This window comes from Dermacentor albipictus, chromosome 9 (genome assembly GCF_038994185.2).
Source record: "Dermacentor albipictus isolate Rhodes 1998 colony chromosome 9, USDA_Dalb.pri_finalv2, whole genome shotgun sequence".
Taxonomy (NCBI): domain Eukaryota; kingdom Metazoa; phylum Arthropoda; class Arachnida; order Ixodida; family Ixodidae; genus Dermacentor; species Dermacentor albipictus.
The window spans coordinates 106,548,696-106,570,196 of NC_091829.1; the positions used below are offsets into that span (position 1 = coordinate 106,548,696).

General features: G+C 47.2%; 2 protein-coding genes across 2 annotated transcripts; one reads left to right on the forward strand and one right to left on the reverse strand.

The window, feature by feature from the left end:
* Positions 1 to 2,631: 2,631 nt before the first annotated feature.
* On the reverse strand, positions 2,632 to 11,701 carry LOC135907208 (uncharacterized). Its single transcript, XM_065438893.2, has 3 exons — positions 11,521 to 11,701; positions 10,389 to 10,658; positions 2,632 to 3,063 (listed from the first exon to the last, which is right to left on the reverse strand). The coding sequence occupies exons 1-3, from the start codon at positions 11,614 to 11,616 to the stop codon at positions 2,860 to 2,862; spliced, it is 570 nt and encodes a 189-aa protein (XP_065294965.1). The 5' UTR covers positions 11,617 to 11,701; the 3' UTR covers positions 2,632 to 2,859.
* Positions 11,702 to 16,313: 4,612 nt separating this feature from the next.
* On the forward strand, positions 16,314 to 20,957 carry LOC135907189 (guanine nucleotide-binding protein subunit gamma-1-like). Its single transcript, XM_065438868.2, has 3 exons — positions 16,314 to 16,453; positions 19,526 to 19,624; positions 20,721 to 20,957. Exons 1-3 carry the CDS (start codon positions 16,433 to 16,435, stop codon positions 20,820 to 20,822), a joined length of 222 nt encoding a protein of 73 aa, XP_065294940.1. The 5' UTR covers positions 16,314 to 16,432; the 3' UTR covers positions 20,823 to 20,957.
* Positions 20,958 to 21,501: the final 544 nt, after the last annotated feature.

Genomic DNA, 21,501 nt, shown 5'->3' on the forward strand with positions numbered 1-21,501 from the left:
TGTGAGACAAGATACGCCCCAAAGGGTGTAAATATTTCTAAGAGTGTGTGGTATCATTCTGTACACTCTTAAGCGAAATTACACCCTTTCGCCACACTACACTCTTAAAACAGTTGCACCCTTTGAGGTGTATATTTGTCCCACAACAATAATCGTCATCTGCCTTGCTTGCGTTTCCTTTCCTGAAAACTCGGCGCTCGCTACTTTCCTGTCGAGAATGCTGCGTCACACTGATAACGCGCATGCCGTTCGTGACTGGGAAGTACTGGGCTCGCCGCGTTAAAGAAAGGAAACGCGGGTTATTGTTGTGGGACAAGATAAGCTCCAAAGGGTGTAAATTTTTCTAAGAGTGAGGAAAGCACTGTGGTTGCACCCTTTGGGGTATATATTTGCCACGCAGCGATACACTTTCTGATAGTAAGTACACCCTTTGGGGTGTATATCTGTCACACAACGATAATCATCTGCCTTGCTTGCGTTTGCTTTCTTGAAAACGCCGCGCCCGCTACTTTCCTGTCGGGAATGCTATGTCATTATAACGCGCAGGCCGTTCGTTACTGGGAAGTACCGGGCTCGCAGCGTGAAAGAAAGGAAATGCGGACGAGACAGATGACGATTATCGTTGTGTGGCAAGATACGACCCAAAGGGTGTAATTTTGCTTAGGAGTGTAACATCTGTCATTCGGTACAGTGTGCTTCGTAAAACATTTGCGGGGCTCCTATACAGCCAATGGTGATTTAGTCTCGAATGCGAAAGACATGCGTTAGCGTTACGTCACACCATTATGAGGTTCGAGGGGGACCAGGTGCATGCGTATTGCGGTGTAAACATTAATTCCTGTAGTCTCACTATGCAGGGTCCTGCATATTTCGCTGCGCATGCTCGAAAAAACGCTTTGCGCTCACCACTGCACTGTTCTTGCTCAAATTTTGCAGAAAGATCGCATTTTGGAGTTTACGTCGTTCAGTATGACAATTGGCATAGTTCATTACCTGCTTTTTTACAAAGAAAAAAGTGCAAATTTTTCTTGTTTCGAGCTGCTGCCGCAACGGCGCAAGCATAAGCAACGTTTATTGTATAAACGCTGGGCATAAATTCCTCTCACGGCCTGCCAGCAGATACAGAAATCAGCGTTTCAGGGAGGGCAGTAGCGTGTTCCAACACACGGCAGCCGTTTTGAAGGCGCTTAAGCTACGTAAAAAAAACTGTTAAGAAAATGCAGATCCAACCCACATGTTGGAATGTGAGAATCGAAGCTTTCGTGAAGACGGTCAAATAACTATGCCATACTACTGAGTATATTCTGCAAAGCGCTTTGCGCCGTAAGCATTACAACTGCCAGTGGAGACGGCAAGACACGGAGAACCCCCTATCGCGTGACCACGCATTATACCGTCTCTGGGATTGGTCACCTTTGCTACGACACTGCATCCAGGGTCGCCGCGCCGACTAGAGCAGACGAATCCTGTAGACAGTGCAACAGTAAACTGCGCTTTAGTTGGCGAAACACCGACGAAGCAGATATGCGCCATACCTCAAACCCTAGGAAAGTAACCATAGAGAGGCTTGATTTAATAAAGAAATAGTGATCTTAATGACGTATGCTTGTTTCAATGAAGATATATTTGCGCATCATTTGTTTCCTCACTGAGTAATTCCGCAGAAAGCAAGGCGAGCACCATAAACACCTGAAACGATATAGTAACGGTGGCAGTGCTGTCCTCCGTGCGAACTATTCGTCAAGACGGCAACATCGCAGCCACGGTCAGGTAAGCCCGTGAGGCTTCGCAAGGAAGGATTAGCCTTAAAAAACGAGACGCAATCTTTTTCAGCATTTTAACCCAGGGAAAGACACACGTCGAACAGACGAGAAAAGCGACAAATCGGCTCTTCCGCGTACAGATCGGGTGTTCAGGGGCCCGCACAAGTTTCCGGGATCAAGCTTCCACCACCTCCAATATATTCTCGCGACCTTGGTGCAGTGTAGGGTGCAGGCAGTTGACCGAGATGAGGGAGGGCGGTGGTGTAGACGGTGGCTGCGCAGATAGACACGATGTACAGTGTAGCTGCGCAGGTAGACCTCCACCAAGAGGCGTTGTACCTGTGGGACAAAGAGGGAACTCGTCCTGCTCGGTGAAAAGTGGGGGAAAAGTATGCTATTTGACCGTCTCTCTTGCTTCCGTACGCTTCCATCTCCCCCTCCCCTCCAAACCCAATCCAATAAACATCTCCCCCTCCCCCGGAAGGAGTTTTGCAGGTAGGTGCTTGGTATGTTCGTGCTTGTGAGCTAAACAGAGACGATATTCATCCGGACGCTGCCGAATTCCACCACGTTGAAGTTTTGATCCAATCAGAGTGGTACTAGCAACTCCGTGAGCCAATCAGAAATGACAAGATGGCGAACTTGACGATATGGCAGCGGGGCTGGATTTGACAACGTCCGCGATAGTACTCGAGGACGCGTCTAGCCACTGGCACCGCCAATAAGGGCAAACTAGAAGCTGGAACATCACTGGTTTGTAAATCTGGCACGAGCACAGACATATACGGTATACAAGCAGACGATATAGCAACGTCAGACAAGGACAGACTCATTTTCCTTGTCTCGATTTCACCAAACGACCCGCGGGTTTCAGCGCGAGAAGAAGAATTGTATTTCGGGTAAAGGGGGGGGGGGGGGTGTCAAGGTGGGCGGATGCGGACGAGGCGGCTCTGCGGTCTCGACCGGCGGCGAGAACAGACGTGGCTCCTTTCTCGGTGAAGTGCGGCAGCGCGGGACGACGGACGCCCTGCGCCGACGACCTCGCTCGACGCGTGGTCCGCCATCAACCACGGGTCGGCGGGCGAGGCGGTCCCCGCTACTCGGTGAGGCAGCTGCCGCCACCCTCGCTGGTCAGGTCGTCGGCCAGCAGCTTGGCGGCGGCCCGGGCGTCCTCCGTCAGCCCCTCGCCGCGTTCTCGCCGCAGAACCGACTCGTCGGCCACCCGCTCCTTGTCCGCCTCGCCGGCGCACTCCAGCGTCAGGCGCATCATGAGCACCTCCGAGTTCAGCGCCAGCTCGTCCTGCGCCGCGGCGGACGCTCGGTCAACTCGAGTGGTATACCGTGCGTACCACCAGCTAACGCTAGTCAAGCTGCTCGGCGAAAAAAATTTAAATAACACCGTGGAAGGTACAATTATAAGGCCTACGGTGTTCAGCCATTAGAGGTCCGACGTCCGAACACCGTAGGTGTTCAAATCGTATGCATAGTATGCACGTGACGTCACATCCTTGCTGTCGTCTGCTTCCGCCATCTTGTGGAACTCTATCAAGAGGCGCGCGCATAGGCCTATATGTTCCCCAACATGGCGCCGCCGTGAACTGGAAGTCGCAGAGTATCCTGGAATGACGTACGTGCATACTACGTCGTTATTTTAATCTCTTTATTTATTTATTTTTTTATTGGAACAGGCGCGGTAGAGTTAGCTGGGTCCCCGTATACGCGTCCGACTATACCAAAGTTCGACTATGGATGTTGACTTGGCACAAAAGCTGGAAGTGCCTTTTGATGATTCTGATGTGGAAGCCATCCATCGAATGCCAGCAAAGCGTGAACGAGCACCTGTCGTGCTGGTTAGGTTTGTAAGTAGAATTTTAAAAGAGAAATGGATGAGTTCACGTGCGAAATTACGGTCCCTAGTTGAAAGCAAATATATCCCTCCCTTGTTTTTCTGCGACAATCTAACGGGCTTTAACAAACAGTTGTTTTGGGCTGCGCGACAAAAGGGAAAAGAAAGGGAGTACAAATTTGTGTGGTCAAGAAATTGAAAAATTTTTGTCAGAAGATCAGAAGGCACACCTCTAATACGTATCAATGGTTTTGCCGACCTTGATAGGCTTGTTCGGCAATGAACACTGTCTTTCACGAGTGCAATGATCTAGCTGCCGTCTGCAGCCTATCGCTTCAAGGGGACAGAACTTTTTCGGTTGTACACATGAACATTCGTAGCATTCGTCGTCACTGGAACGAGTTTCTTGCTCTTTTCCATAACACTGACCACATACTAGATGTAATCGTCCTAACGGAAATCAACATCCATGCCGATTTGGTTCCCCTATTTCCGCTTAAGCAATATTCCAGCTATTCTTTCACACGACAGATAGGGAGAGGAGGTGGCATCATGGTGTTTGTGCATGAAAGGTTGAAAGTTTTATCGTTCGCCACAAAATTCACCTCTGCCAAGTGTGTTGCGCTAAAGATTGTAGTGCCTGATGCTGATATCAGCCTAGTTTCTATTTACAGGCGTCCTTCAGAAAATGCAAATAATTTTTAACAGAATTAAATTATCTTCTTCACTCGTTATCGCCAAATAGTCTACTTTGTCTGATTGGGGACATCAATATTGACACTCTATCGCCATCAAGGCCAGTGGTTTGCGAGTACCTTAACATTCTGTCAAAATGGGGAGTCAGTCCAACCATTAGTGCCTACACGCGAGAGGAATACATTGGAAGCAAAATGGTGTCATCTTGCCTTGACCATGTGAATGTAAGAGCCCCATTGGCTAGCACTGTTTCAGCGGTAGTAAAGTGTAAACTGGCCGATCATTATATTGTAGGCTGTCATCTTGCGTTTCAAGTTCCCTTTAGATCCCGCCCTAACCTTCAACGCCTAAACATCCTTGATATCGCTAAATTTGACAGTCTTGTGGCCAATTATGACTGGACCAAATTTTTACGTAATGTCACGACGTCCACCGCTTATACGCATTTTGTTGATGCAATCCGTTCTTTAAAAATTACCGCCCAGAAAACAATCACCGTGAAACAACGCAACCCCAAACTTCCATGGCTAACGTGCGATATACTGACGGCTATTAAAGAAAAAGATGCCCTTTGGTCACGTTGTAAGCGTTGCCCGAACAATACACACCTTAGAGATCTGTACAGATCGCTCCGGAACAGGGTAAATGCCATGATTCGGTCGGCAAGGCGTCAGTATTACACCAAGATCTTTTATGAAAGCAAACACTCCCCCCAAAAGACATGGTCAGCTATTAATGAAGTATTCGGACGAAACACCAATCAACCTTTAGAAGAAGTATTCGCAAAACATTTCAGCAACCTTACGTCAGCCGTTCAAGAATTTAATTACTCTTTTTCTGTAGTGTCTACACATCTTCAGCCTTTTGCTCCAGATGCGTCTAGCGCTGTTCCTAATACTGTACGATCGGCATTCTTGCCACCGGTTACTGCAGCAGACTTGCACAGCATCTTATTTAGCTTTAGACCTAAGAAACCACCTGGTATAGACGGTATCTCCATTCATGATATTCAACGTAATTTTTCTGTGCTTGAATCCGTTCTTCTCTTCATTATTAATGGGTATATGGATCATTGCGTTATTCCCGACGATTTAAAAGTGGCTGTGGTTAAGCCGCTCTATAAGAGTGGTTCTCATAGCAAAGTAGAGAACTACAGACCGATTTCCATTCTTCCTGCAATCAGTCAAATAATTGAAAAACACCTGCTCGTAACGATGACCAATTTCCTAAATAAAAATAATGTTCTGTCACAAGCACAGTTTGGTTTCATCCAGGGAAAAAGCACTATTTCACTACTAGAAGAATTTACGGACGCTATCTATTCAGCCTTTGATAATAATGAATTCGTATGCGCTCTTTTTTTAGATGCAAGTAAGGCTTTCGATTCCGTTATTCACACATTACTTCTTGATAAGCTAGAAAGAATTGGCTTCAGGGGCCCATTTATAAAGTTATTGTCTAGTTATTTTAGCAATCGCTCTCAGGTGGTGCGCATAGGTGACTATTCCAGTACAAAAATAATGTTAAAATCGGGTGTTCCCCAGGGGTCTGTTTTGTCTCCAATTTTATTTAACCTATACGTCAATGATTTGCCTCAAATTGTATCAAAATGCTGCATATTCCAGTACGCCGACGACACTGTCCTTCTATCGACTCATGCATCATTTAATACATGCGTTTATAACCTTCAAGCAGATACCACGTCTGTAATGGATTGGTGTACAAGTAACGGAATTGGAATTAATAGACAAAAGACAAAACTAGTTTGCTTTCATAATCCCCATAAAAAAAATTGATCGTCCTGTGCCATTTTTTGTTCACAACTCTAATTGTATAAACTGCAAATGCATACCATTAGAGTTCGCAACTAATGTAAAATATTTAGGCATCATGTTTGATTCTCATATGACATGGAACACTCATTTTACAGGTATTAGCAAAAAGCTACGTTCAGTATCCTGTCTTCTGTATAACTCTAGATACCTGTTCCCGTTTTCTGTCCGGAAAGTCATTGTTCACGCACTTGTGTACAGCTATCTCAGATACGGAATTACCATATTTTATCACTGTTCATTTACATCGCGCGCAAAATTGAATTCTATTCTGAAATCTGTTCTTCGCAACGTTGCATACAATGAGACCATTCCTCCTAATACTAACCTATTTTCCTTTTTGCAGTTACCCTCATTTGAAGCATTATTTTTCCAAACTGTGGTGATAAAACATTTATGGAACAGTGATTTTCTTTTTCCGTTGATTCCTGCCAGACCACTGAGGCACCATAATACGTTCACTACCCCGCGGTGTTATACCCGTTTTGGTCGTTTTACCAGAAAATATTATGTTCCTAACGTTTTTAATTCTTTACCCACTGAACTGTACTCTATCTCATCAAAACGGACACTCAAGCTCTACCTCAAAACTAATTATTCTTCTGTTTAGTTGTCATTCACTAGAGCTTGTCCTATAGTTTCGATTAGTCTCGTTTGGTCTAGATTGGTGTGTATCCTTGTCTGTTTCACATTGTATCTTTTCTAGCTTGCGTTTGCTCGTAGCTAACGTTTTGTTTGTGGTACTTTGCTTTTGTGTTGTAGCCTCCTTTTTCGTTGTAGTTTGCTTTTTGTAAATTGCTTCAGTTTATGGCTTGCTAACCATGCTTTATTTCATTTCTTTTAGTACTTGTCGCTGACTGCCGAGTACAGCCCGACAAGCCTCCATGGCTTGGGCTGACGGGTTTTTTGAATGTGTACTATTTTCATGAAATAAAGGATATTATTATTATTATTATTATTATGTAAATATATTGCTGGTGTAGAAACGAATTCTCGCGCCGGAACCTCAAGGCCGTTACGTAACTATGACGTCACGTATGGCACTGTATCGGCCGTGTGGTTTACTAAAAGTTGTTGATTCCTAAGCTCTTGTAGAATGCAATATAATTCATTATTACCGATAAAAATAATCTAGGGCCGAAGAGACGGCATCGAAATCCATGCGGTCACGGCTAGCCGGTGGGCGAATTTCAAGGCGCCGTCTCCAACCGTGTTTTTTATTTATTTATTTATTTATTTATTTATTTATTTATTTATTTATTTATTTATTATACCTCAAAGGTCCCTGAACAGGATATTACATGAGAGAAAAAAAAACAGCGTGTCAGGTTGGGTAATCTGACTTGAAAGATTGTCTTCGATGGCAGCTTTGAAACGAGAAATGTCAGTGATGAGGGCGATGTCAGAAGGAACGGTATTCCATTCATGGGCTGTGTGTAGAAAAAAAAGAACGCTCATACGTAGTGGAATGGGCGCGTGGCAGATACACAGCATTAGGATGCGTGTGACGGGAGAAACGACGTTTATCCTTTTTGCATCTTAATTTTCTGGCTTGTCAAGCGTCTCCTTGCGGTAAGAGTGGATTTTTTCGGTACTGGTGTAAAGGTAATTTGCTGATACACGTGAAATGACTTTTCTCTTTAAGCATAGGCTTCGTGCAAGCGATCCCGCCAGCGACAAGCGACGGCACGATGGAGATGGATGACGCGTCCACTCGTCGATGGTAGAACGTATAAGCGCGACTGTACGAGGACATAGGAAGAAACAGATAAATGGACACAGCGCTTCACTTTCAACATCCACTCGTCGCCTACAAATCGAACCCCACGCGATCGACAACCTTGAGCGACGTCTCCCCAGTGTTGCCGGTATGAGGCCAGCAAATACGCGCAGGGAAAGCGGCGTGTCGCATGCTTTAATAGTTTAAGTTCATTTGTTTTACTGTGCAGAGCAGCGCAGAATTTTTATGAAGGTCTTGCAGTACCTTTTCTTTTTCCTCCCTGCACGTATCAAAATGAGGTCGTTTGCTCGTTCCATGAGACAACCGGTAGTATGTTACTGATGTAGCACATCCTGTTTCGGGTGGGGGGGGGGGGGGGGGGGGGGCTCGCGCTGTTGGCTAGTCGCTCAAAGCACTTCCGGGCGATGAGCGACGAATTCTAAATTTCCAAAATCGAGCGACAAGAACGGGTGATCCGTTCGCGCGATAGCCTGTTTCGTCGCTCGAAGCCGTCGCTCGTCGCTGTCGCGCACAAAATCGCTAACGCGGCACTTGGGCTTTAAAAGGACACTAAAGCGAAACAATGAATCAGTTTAGACTAATGAAGCATTGTTTGAGAACCCTGCAAGTAGTCATTTCAGAAAAATAGTTTGATTATTATATGATAAAATGAAGGTCCAAGTATCAGTATTTGAATTTCGCGCCGAAGCCCCAGCGGGTACGTCAGCGTGACATCAGGGATCGCAAAGTATATTTTCGCATTTGGGCCGCGTTGGCTGAATAAAGGTTCCCGAAACTTGCCATGTTTAATATTTGGTTCCATTAGAACACAATGTAGTCAATATTTAGCGCTATATATAATTAGTAGGCCCTAGAAGATGCCATCAAAATCCATGAAGTCACATTACCCAGGTGCGGGAACTTAAGTAGGCGTCGCCACACGTATTTCGTTCTTGCGCTTTTTCTGTCTTACCAAACGTCTTATCGTTGTAAGCGTGGTGTTTTCGGTGTTGTAGAACGGTAATTTACAGATGCAGAAGAAATCATTTTTCACTTTAGTGTCCCTTTGAGGTCCCTGTAAGAGTAACTGACGCGCGCTTCTCCGCGCAAAGACCCTTATTGCGGAAAAGCCAGCTTTAAAGAATGAAGTAGGTGCACACGCATAGATAAGTTTCTAGGCAGGTCTCGTGCCACGCACAGACGGTCAACTGGAATACATTGGATCCCATCCGTACCCCGTGTCGCCCAATTTCCCTTCTTTAAGCAGGAGGCGCGCAATAGTGTGGGCAAATTTCTGCGAAATTTCAAGAAACAAAGTAGCACTTACGCGGTGTGTCATTACGGTTGAGAGCATTTTTTTTCTGTATTTACATAAAGAACTCATTAGTATAACGTCAATTATAGGCACATGTATTCATTCAATGGCACAAGTGTAGGTTGGCAAGTCGCGTTCACTCGATGCACTTGTTTGACTGAAGTTCAGACTAGACTCTCAACGAACTACAATACATACTTGACTTAAAAAGCTCACAACAAACTCTGCAAGAGTCACTGAAGAGCAATGTTAACCAAGGTACGCTTTATGAACAAATCACGCTTCCGCAACAGCGATACGGTCACCCTTACTGCGAAGGGGACCGATGGTCATTAAGGGTTCCGGACTGGATTCCAAGGGAAGCGTAGCAGGGGGCGGCAGAAAGTTAGGTTGGCGGATGAGATTAAGAAGTTTGCAGGGACGACATGGCCACAATTAGTACATGACCGGGGTAGTTGGAGAAGTATGGGAGAGGCCTTTGCCTTGCAGTGGGCGTAACCAGGCTGATGATGATGATGACTGCGAAGGGAGGCTGGGCAGGGAGGGGAGTGTAAAAACAGGAGGTGGCTGCGGACGCTACTATAGTTTTCGCTGATCCGAAATACTACGTACTTAACACTAGGTGGCAGATCAAACACTCTACATAATAGTGCATCTAGCCTACATCTAGCTTAGTGTTAAACTATAGTATTACGATAACTAGAAGCTTCATTTTGAAAACGATGAAAGCCGACGTCCTCGAGAACGGACACACGAGGGTGCTGCACACGCTCTTCTTCAGAACATCGGGAAAATTCCGCCACATTGGTGGCTCGAGCAAATCAGAGAGGCCGTAGAAGCAGCAGCAGCGTGAGCCAATCAGAAGTGACAGGATGGCGAAATCAACGATATGCCAGAGTTTGGCAATGTCTAGAACAACATATCATCCCAAGTCCGTTGAGGAGAGTATAGGGCGCGACAGGTGTTTTCGAAGACACGCAGGTCCGAGCTGTACGTATACTCACCGTATACATAGTATGCACGTACGTCATTCAAGGATACTCCGCGACTTCCGGTTTACGGCGGCGCCATGTTGGGGAACCTATAGGCCTATGCGCGCGCCTGTTGATAAGGTTCCCCAAGATGGCGGAAGGTAGCGGAAGCAGACGACAGCTTCGGATGTGACGTCACGTGCATACTATATGTATACGTTGGAGACATGTACGGCACAGCGCACCTTGTGCTGCGGCTCGTGAGAGGAGAGGCTGGTCTGCGAGGCCGCGCTGGGCGGCCGCGAGCTCTCGCCGTGCTCGTCGGGCGGCGTGGCCGACACGGCGCAGTCGGTGCGCGAAGGCCGGGGCGTCGGCGCGCGGCCCACGATGGGCTTGAGCTTGAGCGGGTCCACCTCCGGGTCCAGGTCGGTGGCGATCACGCGACGCTTGCCGTCGTCGAACGACACCGACCGGCACTGGCGGCCCGGGTGGGGCTCGTGCACGGCCATCGGGCCCTGCGTGCGACGTTCGTTGCGCCCCCCGAAGTTCCGGCAGCCGTGTACGTATACGTTACGCGAGCTGTGCGCGTGTTTAGAAGAAGGCGATGCTTAACCACATGCGGCGCTTTGTCACGCGCGCCGCCCCGGCGCGTCACGTACGTCTCTCAACATCGCCACACCATCTTCAGTAGACGGGGACTTTACGTTACTTCTTTCTTTGCAAGCGCAAATATAATTCATTACGATAAACTGCTGCTTATCAGTTTTGAACTAGACAATGTTAACCACATTAAGCGGTTCCTCACGCGCCGCCCCGGCGCGTCACATCTCTCAGCATCGTAGCATCTCCAGCAGCCGGTCACTTCACGTTACCGATTTCTTGGCAAGCACAAATATAATTCGTTACGCTAAACTGCTGCTTATCAGTTTTGAACGAGACGATGTTAACCACATGAAGCGTACATTTATTCAGCTGTCGACCTGGCGCTTCACGTCTCAGCATCGCCACACCACTGACTAGTTGGATCTTCGGTAGCCGGGATCTCCACGTTACCTACTTCCGACTACAAATGCAATTACAAAACGCTAAACTGCTACTTAGCGGTCGTCAGTCAACAGCCCGATGACCCCGAGGCCGACGTGACAGCAGACGACGCGGCGCGTTAAAGACGCTCCATGGAGGCCGGCATGCTCCACGCGTGACCCGTCACGACATCGCGCGTCTCTTCCCCGCGATACTATAACGGGACGCGGCTTAATTGGCTGCCTCGTGTGGGCGGTGCTCTCCTGCGTGGCGCGATTGGCAGCTGCTTCGAGCAGCGAGTCTGCTGACGGTGCAACGTATAGCACGCCGCGTAGCGTCCCCCGTTGGACTCACGTCCAGCCGTGTGTCGACGAAGTGGGCTGTGTGCGGGGCGGGTAGCGGTTGTCTCCGGCGGTCCGTGGAACGCTCGGAGCTGCTGCCGATGGCCATCGGCCTCCCCGTGGGCCGGGCTGTGGGCCGCCGCCCGATCCGGCACCGCTGGTGCGCCACGACACGAGGTACCTGGCTCGCGCTCGTCCCGGTGACGACGATGATGATGCCGACGGCAATTGTTTCAAAGGAATTCTCGCAAGTTCTTCGTGCAATACTCCAGTCCGTTTCCATCTGACACCTTTGCCAGTTTTTGTAATGTCAACGTCTTCCTAGTACCATCCAAATATCTTGCCCAGTCCCCTGCAGTGGGTACGCGCCATCGAAGGAGGATGTCCTATCCCATCCTTAAGCTCAGGGTAAAGTCACGCCGACGTATCGACATGATTTTGGGCAACGTGTATATAAGCATCACGATGAGGAGAATGAGTTTACGCAGTGTTCTTTCCGTCAGACAAACCGGAATGCTGCCCTTTGCAGTAATCATCACCATAACTGCACGTGGCAACAGACACAGCCACACTTAGTTTAGTCTGACGTGATATTTTTTTCGTTATTCGATTTGCGTTTGTTTGACGGGAAAAGTTGTACCATTAGCGGAGGAATTGAAGCGCAAAGTTTTGCGTTTTCGAATTTCGCGCTCTGTACGCAGCGCCAGCACGTTGATATGACGTCACTGAATTCAAAGTAACTCGCACGTTGGGACTATTATTCATAAAAGATTATCGAAGCTTCCTATAAGTAAAGCCTTTGCCAACGCGGGTGTTGGTAGGGCGACGTCCAGACCTCATGACGTCAGCTCGATAGTGCGGGAACTTCAAGCCGGTGTATCGTTCTCTTTCTTTATTAGCAAGAGCTCGCTCGCGGTAAGGCTGAGAGTTATATGTATTCCCGATTCACCACTTCAGTTTAACTCAACATCCTGAAGTCTGTTGGGTCTGTCATTATTATGTTTCTTTGTGAAAAGAAATGGCCAGAAAAGAAAACATCATTGAACGTGTGCGTATGAAATTGTTAGTGTTCAGGTTCAGCAAATGAATTATCTGCTTCTGAAAAAAAAAAAGACAAGAGCAAAAAGCTGCCACATGCGAGCAAGTTCATCGCCCAGTTTTCTGAGAGTGACGTCAGTGGTGCCGGAAGCGCTGGCGAAGACCAATCAGCGAGCGCTTTCTCCTCCTCTGACGTTCCTATGCAACACCCTCTAGGAGGTGTTGTCCTATGACGCTGTGCCCTTTCCCTCCGGCAGGACACCAGTGGCAAGCGGCGTCCAACCAAACGAAACGGGGTAGCCAAAGCACGGCTTCCAAAGGGATGCATGTTGCTACTACGCGTGATATGACCAAACTTGGTTTAAGAGTTTCATAACTGGTATGATTTGGCATGTCTGGCATCTGTACTTCCAGGAGAGACAGCGAGAGAGAGAGAGAGAGAGTGATATAGCAAAGTGTGGTGCAGCTCGAGGAAAGTGCGTCCAGCCAGGCAAAATAAGGAACGGGAAGATTTGCGAAGGCGGATGTCGTTGGCAAATATTGTTATTAAAGAACTACGCTACATATATTCTTCTCAGACATGAATAACAGTCTTTCTTTCAAGTAGGTTGTTATTATACCGACTGGTATATAGCTTGAGAAAGGAGCCTGCGCCATAAATTCCCGTTGACACCTTGGTCAGCACACACAGACAAAAAAACAAAAAAAAAACTGGGAGTTTACGTGCCAAAACCACGATATTATTATGAGGCACGCTCTAGTGGGGGACCCCGAATTGATTTTTACCACCTGAAGTTCTTTGACGCGCACTCAATGCATGGTACTACACGGTCGTCCTTGCATTTCGCCTCCATTGAAATGCGGCCGCCACGGCAGGGATTCGATCCCGCACCCTCGGAGTCAGCAACACAACACCAAAGCCGCTACGTCACTTTGGTGGATTTGCTAACGTTAACAATACTAGGACGTGAAGATCGTTTTATATAGATTGTGAAAAACGGCCTGTTGATTATTCGGAAAGCATTCGGAATTTGGTTCGACTGGTATTCGATTGGGTTTCAAAACTTACCATTCGCACGTCCTTAGAAATTGATGACAGTTTTTTCAGGAAAGCTGTCAGCAAGAAAATGTCTCAACCACTGCCACACGGTTCCGCGCTGATACGACTTTATGACTCTATATCCGGGATGAACATTGTGCGTATAATCGAATTAATCTTGGAAAACATTTGACGGCAATATCCATTACAATGTACTACAGGTCTCACAAGGACATAACTCTAAGGGTCACCTACGCCTGTCCTGGACAAGAAATAGAAGACTTAACGTGACGCAAGAGCTGGGTTTTGTTTGTTTCCGGGGCGATAATCTCGCGGTCCGTCAGGTTTGAGGGTACAGTAATACTCGCGAGATTTCTCACGAGTAGCGCCCCGGATGCGTAGGTGTCTACAGGAGACAGTACTACTGGCGCAGTGCTAAAGCAGCACGCTGCCTTTGCCTAGTGCGAAAGTGATTGACCGATAATACCGCCATGTGGTTGAGACTAAACATCGTATATACTGTCGAGATCGAACAGACACGGACGAGCCAACAGAGCTAACAAAACAACGTCTAAGTTTCAGTGGCTGCTTACTTATTTAGCTCGTGCACCAAAATGTACCAAGAGCGTGAACATGCAAGCAGAGACTATATGGCGACAAAAAAGGGGATCTGCGGCGTCCACAGGTCACGGCTCCATGCCAAGGGCAGCGACTAAACGGTGCCACGTGCTTTCTCTGTGGTAAATGTTTTGTTACGTGCAAAATAAATGCATGTGGTAAATAACGGTCTAGCGTGTACCACGTCGTTCTCTTTTCACTTCTTCGTGTATTGTTCCGCTATAGTGCAGTTTCGAGAGAGACAACATAAACTCGCGTTACGCTGAGCCTACTTCCACCATCGACTCAGTTATTGCGTTTGCACGTGCAGCAAAGCTTACAATGTAGTGTAAACTGGCTCACTTTCATTATCAGAGATTAGCGCTGCAGACAGTCTAAGGGAGAGCAGAAATCACGAAGACGAGTCGATGTAAGTTAACTGCATTGTATTTCGCGTTCCAAAGGCTGTCTGATGCTTGTTGCGAAGCGTCAGCTAGGATGTGGGAGACTCTCGGAAAATGGGGAATAATTTTGACCTCCAAGAAGAATCTTTCTTTTTTTTTAATGAGTGCTGGAATCTCAGTATAGCATGTTACCCAATTCCACATGAATGCGAAAACTATCGGCGTTCTAAAACTCCTTCATTGCGGTTGCGTTTGGGCCTAAAAAAGTGATCATGCACCGACAGGACAGTGAAGCACGCCTAGAAATCGATTAGGGCCAGACATGCTATAAAGCGATCGCTGCATCTGTAGGCTGCTGCAGAAATTACGTCTGGCACAATCGACAGTTTTCTACTGCTCCTCGGTTTGGTTTGCAGCGATGTGGAGCCCTCTCAAGATTAGAACCAGAGAAAGCTTGCCCGAGCCGAACGTTTCCGCAGCTCCCAGAGCAATCGGAGAAGCCATCTGACCGAAATTCTGTTGAATCCCGTCTGCACTACCACATCAAAAGTGACAGCCCCTCCTAGCTTTCTTAGCACTCTGAATGAACCAGATGAGACTTCCGAGTATGTGCCGGCGCCTGATAATTGAGTGAGTGATAATTTGAGTGTAAACCGTGCCATCGGATCACTCTGGAGCGCTCGAAAGCAATTGACCTGTCGAATGTACCAAAAAGCACATAGCCGAGATTGGATTGGATAGGAAAAACATTAATGGAAGTCCTGCAGGACGCACCTCAGCGCGCAGTGGGCGTCTTTTACGCAGGGACCGACAGGGACTACCTGGCGGCCGCTGCGCGAGCCTGCTGGACGGCCCATTGCTAGTCTTGTAGGAGCGGGCTTCTTGTCTTCTTCCACTTGTCGGAGGTAGAGTTGGGCGGAGCGTTTCTGCACTTCCAGAGCACGTGTGCGAGGGTCGCCGTGATCCCGCACGAGGGGCACGCATCATCGGGGTAGACGTCCGAGTAGATGATGCGTAAAGTGACGGAGCCGAGATGAAAATTAAAATTTCGCGGCTTTTCGCTTTCAGTTTCAATACTGCGATTGGATAGGACCCCTGACGTCAGTACTAACGTCAGATTATACTGAATAGCCAGAAGCATAACAAAACAAGCTTACTTGGGAGTAAATACAACACACATAATAGTAATAACTTAAAATAACGCAGGATACTAAAAATTACTATAAGAGAAGTTTTGTTTCAGCGTTGTTTACGGTCGGCATCCTGTTTCCGGTGCGCCATCTTTACTAAGAAGGAAGTGCAACAAGTCCAAGGCAGTGCCTCAGAATCTCCCTGTATAAAAGGTACGGTTCTCGCTTCTTTGCACGACCACGTTACCTCGTTAAAAATTGGAACTTTCGATGTAGCCGATACGAACGTTCCGTAGAATTTTCGTGTGCTTTGGCAGTCGAGGAAGCTCCGTTCTAACCTGCGCGGAGTCGACGAGCCCAACCCCTCCGGCACTCGTCATGTTCGTTCCTGTACCCTGCTTTACTGACGATTTCGTTGCATTCGGGGCCAGCCGATGCTGGGGAGTCCTCTTGAAAGAATATTCCATCGCTTACAATTTCCTTCGTGGTCGCGATCACATGCGAGGTCGTGTGTCGCTTCCCGATGGCCCCCTGCCTGTCATACTTTCGACGGGCGATGGCAGCGGCGCTGCGCCTTTGAAACTTTCCAAACTGCTGTTTGGCTTCCGGCTTACGTGATCCACCGCCGGCGGAGTTTGCGACAGGAAATGAGCATCGGCACGCAGAAGTGCCGAGACGCAGCTCTTGTAGGTGACAGCGCTACCCGTTCTGTACTTCATGCCGCACCCTTTTTCGGAGGTTTGTCATCGTCTGCGCGTGCAAAAATGCGCTCGATTTCGGTTAACGCCTAAGCACTATATTATTTATATGAGCTCTTTGTTTACGATTGCGCATTAGAGCCTTTTAATTCGTCTGTCGCACGAACACTTTCGAGTACGCTTGACTCAATGCTGATCGAGAGCCACTGCACGGAAGTTTTAAGCATTTTTTTTTTAAAACTGAACCCTTAAATGTTCTGTCATGCCTATTGCTTCGGTTATGCTCGGCAGTTTCACTGCAGGTCGGATTCGTTGAGGGCCGTGACTGGCTATGACAGCTTCCCCCATCAGGTTGGCTGACGGTAAACGTGTCTAATTTACATAATTTCATTTCAAGCCGCTGCAGTCTGCATTGAAAGCATGTCAAAGTAGTAGGATAGTGCATTCTGCATTACCTATTGAGTCATCGTAATTACGGAGCAGTTGAGTATCAATTTGTTGTGCAGTCAGTCATCCCGAGTCTTGTCTTAAAGAAGAATTCCCTACTCAGAGTGCATGCAGAAGTAATTGGCTGAAAGCCTTTGGGAGACAAGACAAATTATACTATCACCATTGCTGAGAGTACGAGGCTTGTCGAACATCCCATCAAACATAATTGTGCATTGAGCAAAGTGAGCATGTCTTGCGATACACTTCACTCTGAAGTGAAATGAAGGCACTTTTGGTAAGCAAAGTGTTCAGTTTGCCCGAAGCGCAATGTCCGTGGCATCTTTTTTTTTTTTTTTGCCACCACTGTGCAGGTATGTGCTAACGGGAGCTGTGGCCACACTTTATCCCAGTGTTGTCTAGCAGCCTCAGGAAGAAGCTACAAATTGTGTCACACATATGCATGGGCCAGCGCTGATAGTGAGTTCGCATCTCTTGATCCATGCTTTACCCATGCATTACAGCATCATTCACAGTTTCTGCAGCTGAAAATTTGCTGGTGCGATGACTCGCCTGTGCCGTGGGGGCATGTGTAGCCGATGCAAACTACATTAACAACTACACTATCAGTGCCACCCCGCTGACAAGTGTTCAATCGCAGAAGCTGTGAACAACACTGTGTTTCATGAGTAAAGCAATAAATCAAGAGATGTGGACTGACCCTCAACGCTGGCCTGAATACATGCATAATAGAGTTTCTAGCTTCTACCTGAGCCTGCTCGAGGGCACTGGTATGCAGTTTGGCCGCAGCTCCTTTGCACCAATTACTTTTGTCTGCACCTGTACAGATGTGGCAACAAGTCGCATATGCAAATGTGTATACAGTGACCGATGGGACTATCACGTTCTTGCCAAGGTTGCATGTAGCAGTCACTTCTTTCCACTTCTCTGTATGACAGTTTCATCTGCTTCTTAAAGGACACGTTCCCTCGACGTACACACTTGCGTGGTACTGTTAAAGAATCGGTCAACTGTACACAGCACCCCTCGTCTCCTGTAAACTTTGTAATGAGTTATCAATTGCCTCTGTGTCAGTGCAGCTCTAATCCTGTTTTTTCATGCAACTAAACTGCCTTCTCGCCCTGCCTATTTGCATCCTAATGGCGATACTATAATCTTGATTTTCCAGTTTAGCTGCTCTGGAATATGCATGTTCTCTCTTTGTCAAGTCATTGTGGTGCAATCAAACTTGCAAGACAAAAGTCAGCACACCATGGGCACTACACTCACAACCGGTTTATTATAGTCCATTAGAAGACCACAAAATACATACAAAATAGAATGCACCTGCGTACAGGTTCATCAAGACAAAGAAAAAGGCTAAAAAAAATCGGTGGATTCCATGTGCTGTGAGAGTCGATGTAAGTGAAGTTTTGTCTGCTGTTTGCTTTGATTAATCATAATTAGTGGTGATGTTGGTGCTGAATGCGTAATTTCTTCAGCGTTTAGTTCAATACGCTATTAGTAAGTTGATGTTACGTAGTTGATGCTACGTAGTTGGTGTTACGGTGATGTTCTGTGAAGTCCACAGAACAGACAGGGAGACATATTTGCTTGAGGCGTTGTGTGTCATTGTTCATAATGTCTGATATGGTTGAGCATTATCGTTGCCTCACACATGGCTCATCATATCATGGCAGAAGTGTTAAGCTTTAATTTAATTATGGGGCTGTGTGTAATTCAATTAATTATTATAAAATTGTATGTATACATTGTATACATACATTCGCTGTCTGCACCACATTTTGCTGTGTAGTGAAGACGCTCCTGTTCCGCACAACGCTTCTTTCGGGCCTGGGTGTTCTTGATGTTGAGTGTACGTTTTGGACCCATTTGGTGGCGCATGCTTACGTGCTCCTTCTGCACGCATGGCGAGCCTGCTGCTGAGACGCCAGCTCCAAGCGCTCTCTTCAGGCTATCGAACATTGTAATGTTTACACTAACTATCATAGCCCTGCACCTGCATTTTTGTTGCGTGCACAGCATGTGCCATACGCACAAACTGTGCAATGCTGCCACAGCGGCAAGTGCTATCTGGTGGTGTTGCAAGGAACCCAGCAGCACGCGCAGCAAAACCATCACAGCAGCAGCGCCTGGAAAATTGGGAGAAGAGGCAAAGAAAGCTTCACTTTATTAAAATGAGCCTTGCCTTTAGATGGCCTCACAGGAGTATTGTTGATACAATCCGTGCCTCCTTTTCTGATATTGAAAGCCTCCTAAAGTTAACGTGCACTAATTTCTTTGCTTCTGGCCGTAATCTTGAAACTTGTGAAACTCTAGTTTGCACTTGCAGGTCATGCAAGTGGGAAGGCAGTTGCGCATTGCCTTCATTCTTAATTGGAAAAGTTTGTATACTTCGATGATCATGACAGTTGCAGTTAAGACAACTTGTGCTCTGGGCGCTTACTGCTTTCATGTGCAGATGGGTTGAGCGATTTGATGGCTGACTGACTGTCACTGCCCACGGCTTTCATGAAATTGCACATCTTAAGTGAAACAGAACATGGGCATCCCTTGTCCTCGGCATGGCCTTGACCGTGTTTATTATTCTTGTCACTCCTCTACATTGTGCAAGGTAATACACAAAGCAAAATAGGCCTGATTGACCCCCCTGTTTGATCTGCAGATGTCCAACCTGCAGCAGCAGCGAAAGATAGTGGAGCAGTTGCGCAGAGAGGCTGGCCTCAAGCGCATGGAGGTGTCTGCGGCGGTTGAAGACCTCAAGGTGTGTTTGCTGGGCCACTGCTGCCACCTTGTTCCTCAGAAGCCTGTTAGAGCTTATGAGAGAGCATAAGAAACTGCGAGTATTGCCAGAGTCATTGTGCCATTCTACAAAGGCTCAAAAATAAGCCCAGTCAGATCATCCTTTAGCACTGTCTGTGTGGTAGCAGGAACATGGGAATTTCTGATGGGAATGAAAGGTGAATAGTAGGTCACCCACAGAGCCCATGCCAATGGCATTGCTCTGTGAACAACTTACTGAATATGTGGGAGGCATAACCCTTCAAATCAAAGCACAAGTCATGGTAAGTTATTAGAAGTGTGAGCATTGAAGCTAGCGCCTGCCATCACTTCCAGTACTTGCAGTACAGGAAAGCATGGCCTTCGAGATTGGTTGCTATTCCGTTTCTAGGGCAGTGGGGCAGGGGATAAAATATTGCCCAGTTATTACCTTTCTGGTTGTACTTCATCATCATCAGTCTATTTATGTACACTGTAGGACGTAGGCTCCTCTTAGCAATCTCCACTTACCCCTGTCCGGCTGTGCCAGCTGACATTTTATGCCTTCAGATTTTCTAATGACATTGCACTAGGTAGTTCTCTGCTGTCCCCGACTGCGCTTTCCTTCCGTTGGTACCCGTTCTGTAACTCTGCTAGACCAGTGGTTGTCTGGCCTATGCATTGCATGGCCTGCCCAGCTCCATTTCTTTCTTTTGACGTGAACCAAAATATTGGCTGCCCCTGTTCACTTTCCAATACTTGCCGCTAGGCTCCTGTTTTTTATCGGTTGGCCACAATTTTCATTTTATTGCTCATTGGTTGGTCTCATGATCTTAAAAATGTCTGCAACAAAAAAATGGAAATTTACAAAACCTACTATTTTGGGGATAAGCCAGCTCCTTCCTCGAAAACAGAATGGATGGTGGCCTAGTGCAGAAAAAAAACTTCAGATTTAGTCCTGCCTTTTGTTTGGAGACATTATTAACTTCCTAACACATACAAGCCACCACCAACAGTTCAGTGGCACCCTGTGGCATGCAGCTGCCCTAGCAAGTATTTTTTCTCAAGTTTGTGCCGGGTCTCTCATCCCCCCTGTGCAGAAGTACATCCAGGACCACGAGAGTGACGACTACCTGCTCGTGGGCTTCCACTCACAGAAGGCGAACCCGTTCCGGGAGAAGAGCTCGTGCAGCCTGCTTTAGGCACCCTCCCCCAACCTCCACACCGCCTCTCTCTCTCCACACCCCGAGTGCCCTCACCCACCTTCGCCACACCTCCCGCCACCAATCGTCTCCGAGCCCAGCGTCCAATGCACAAATACAGCCCACTTCTCACAAGCCTGCCTGTTCCTGTCTCACTCTGTCCTGCTGCCGCATTAAAGTGCCACAGAGGAAAATTATTAAGCAGAGCTGGACAGATTATTCATCTAGAAGTGTACCATTGTTTTCAATGTGCCAATATATTTGTACGATATCCATGTACCCTTCCCCCTCACGTAATACTCCAAATGGGAGCCCGTGGGGAATGTGTAAATAAATAAATGACTGTTGCGTAGAAAATTGCCACCAAAGGTGCCACTGCTGCTCCTCAGTTTGAATCGCCTGCACCAAGACGGATAAGCTGACGTAGTCCCCTGAAGACCTCCTTCTTGGGTGCTCTGTGTTACTTGGCTAATGCTGACATCACTTGAACGGTGCCCGAGTCCGTAGTATGTGGCGCCACTCCTGATTTTTTATTTTCATCATTTTATTGCTGACAGCAACCCTGTTCTTGCTGTGAATGGCAATTTGTTATTACAGGAACCTGATATTTCAGTCTAGCTGCAGCCTTTTGTTTCCCTTTAAGGTAATTATAGCAGAGTAAGAATGCACTACCCTTTTG

What these genes read in the sequence shown, in the direction of transcription:
- LOC135907208 (XM_065438893.2), bottom strand. Translation starts at nt 11,616, where the DNA reads ATGGCCATCGGCAGCAGCTCCGAGCGTTCCACGGACCGCCGGAGACAA. An exon ending in TCGTCGACACACGGCTGGAC is followed by an intron (nt 10,659 to 11,520) that starts GTGAGTCCAACG and finishes CGTCGCACGCAG; the next exon opens with GGCCCGATGGCCGTGCACGA. An exon ending in CTCACGAGCCGCAGCACAAG is followed by an intron (nt 3,064 to 10,388) that starts GTGCGCTGTGCC and finishes GCCGCGGCGCAG; the next exon opens with GACGAGCTGGCGCTGAACTC.
- LOC135907189 (XM_065438868.2), top strand. Translation starts at nt 16,433, where the DNA reads ATGCCGCACCCTTTTTCGGAG. An exon ending in TGCCGCACCCTTTTTCGGAG is followed by an intron (nt 16,454 to 19,525) that starts GTTTGTCATCGT and finishes TTTGATCTGCAG; the next exon opens with ATGTCCAACCTGCAGCAGCA. An exon ending in CGGCGGTTGAAGACCTCAAG is followed by an intron (nt 19,625 to 20,720) that starts GTGTGTTTGCTG and finishes CCCCCTGTGCAG; the next exon opens with AAGTACATCCAGGACCACGA.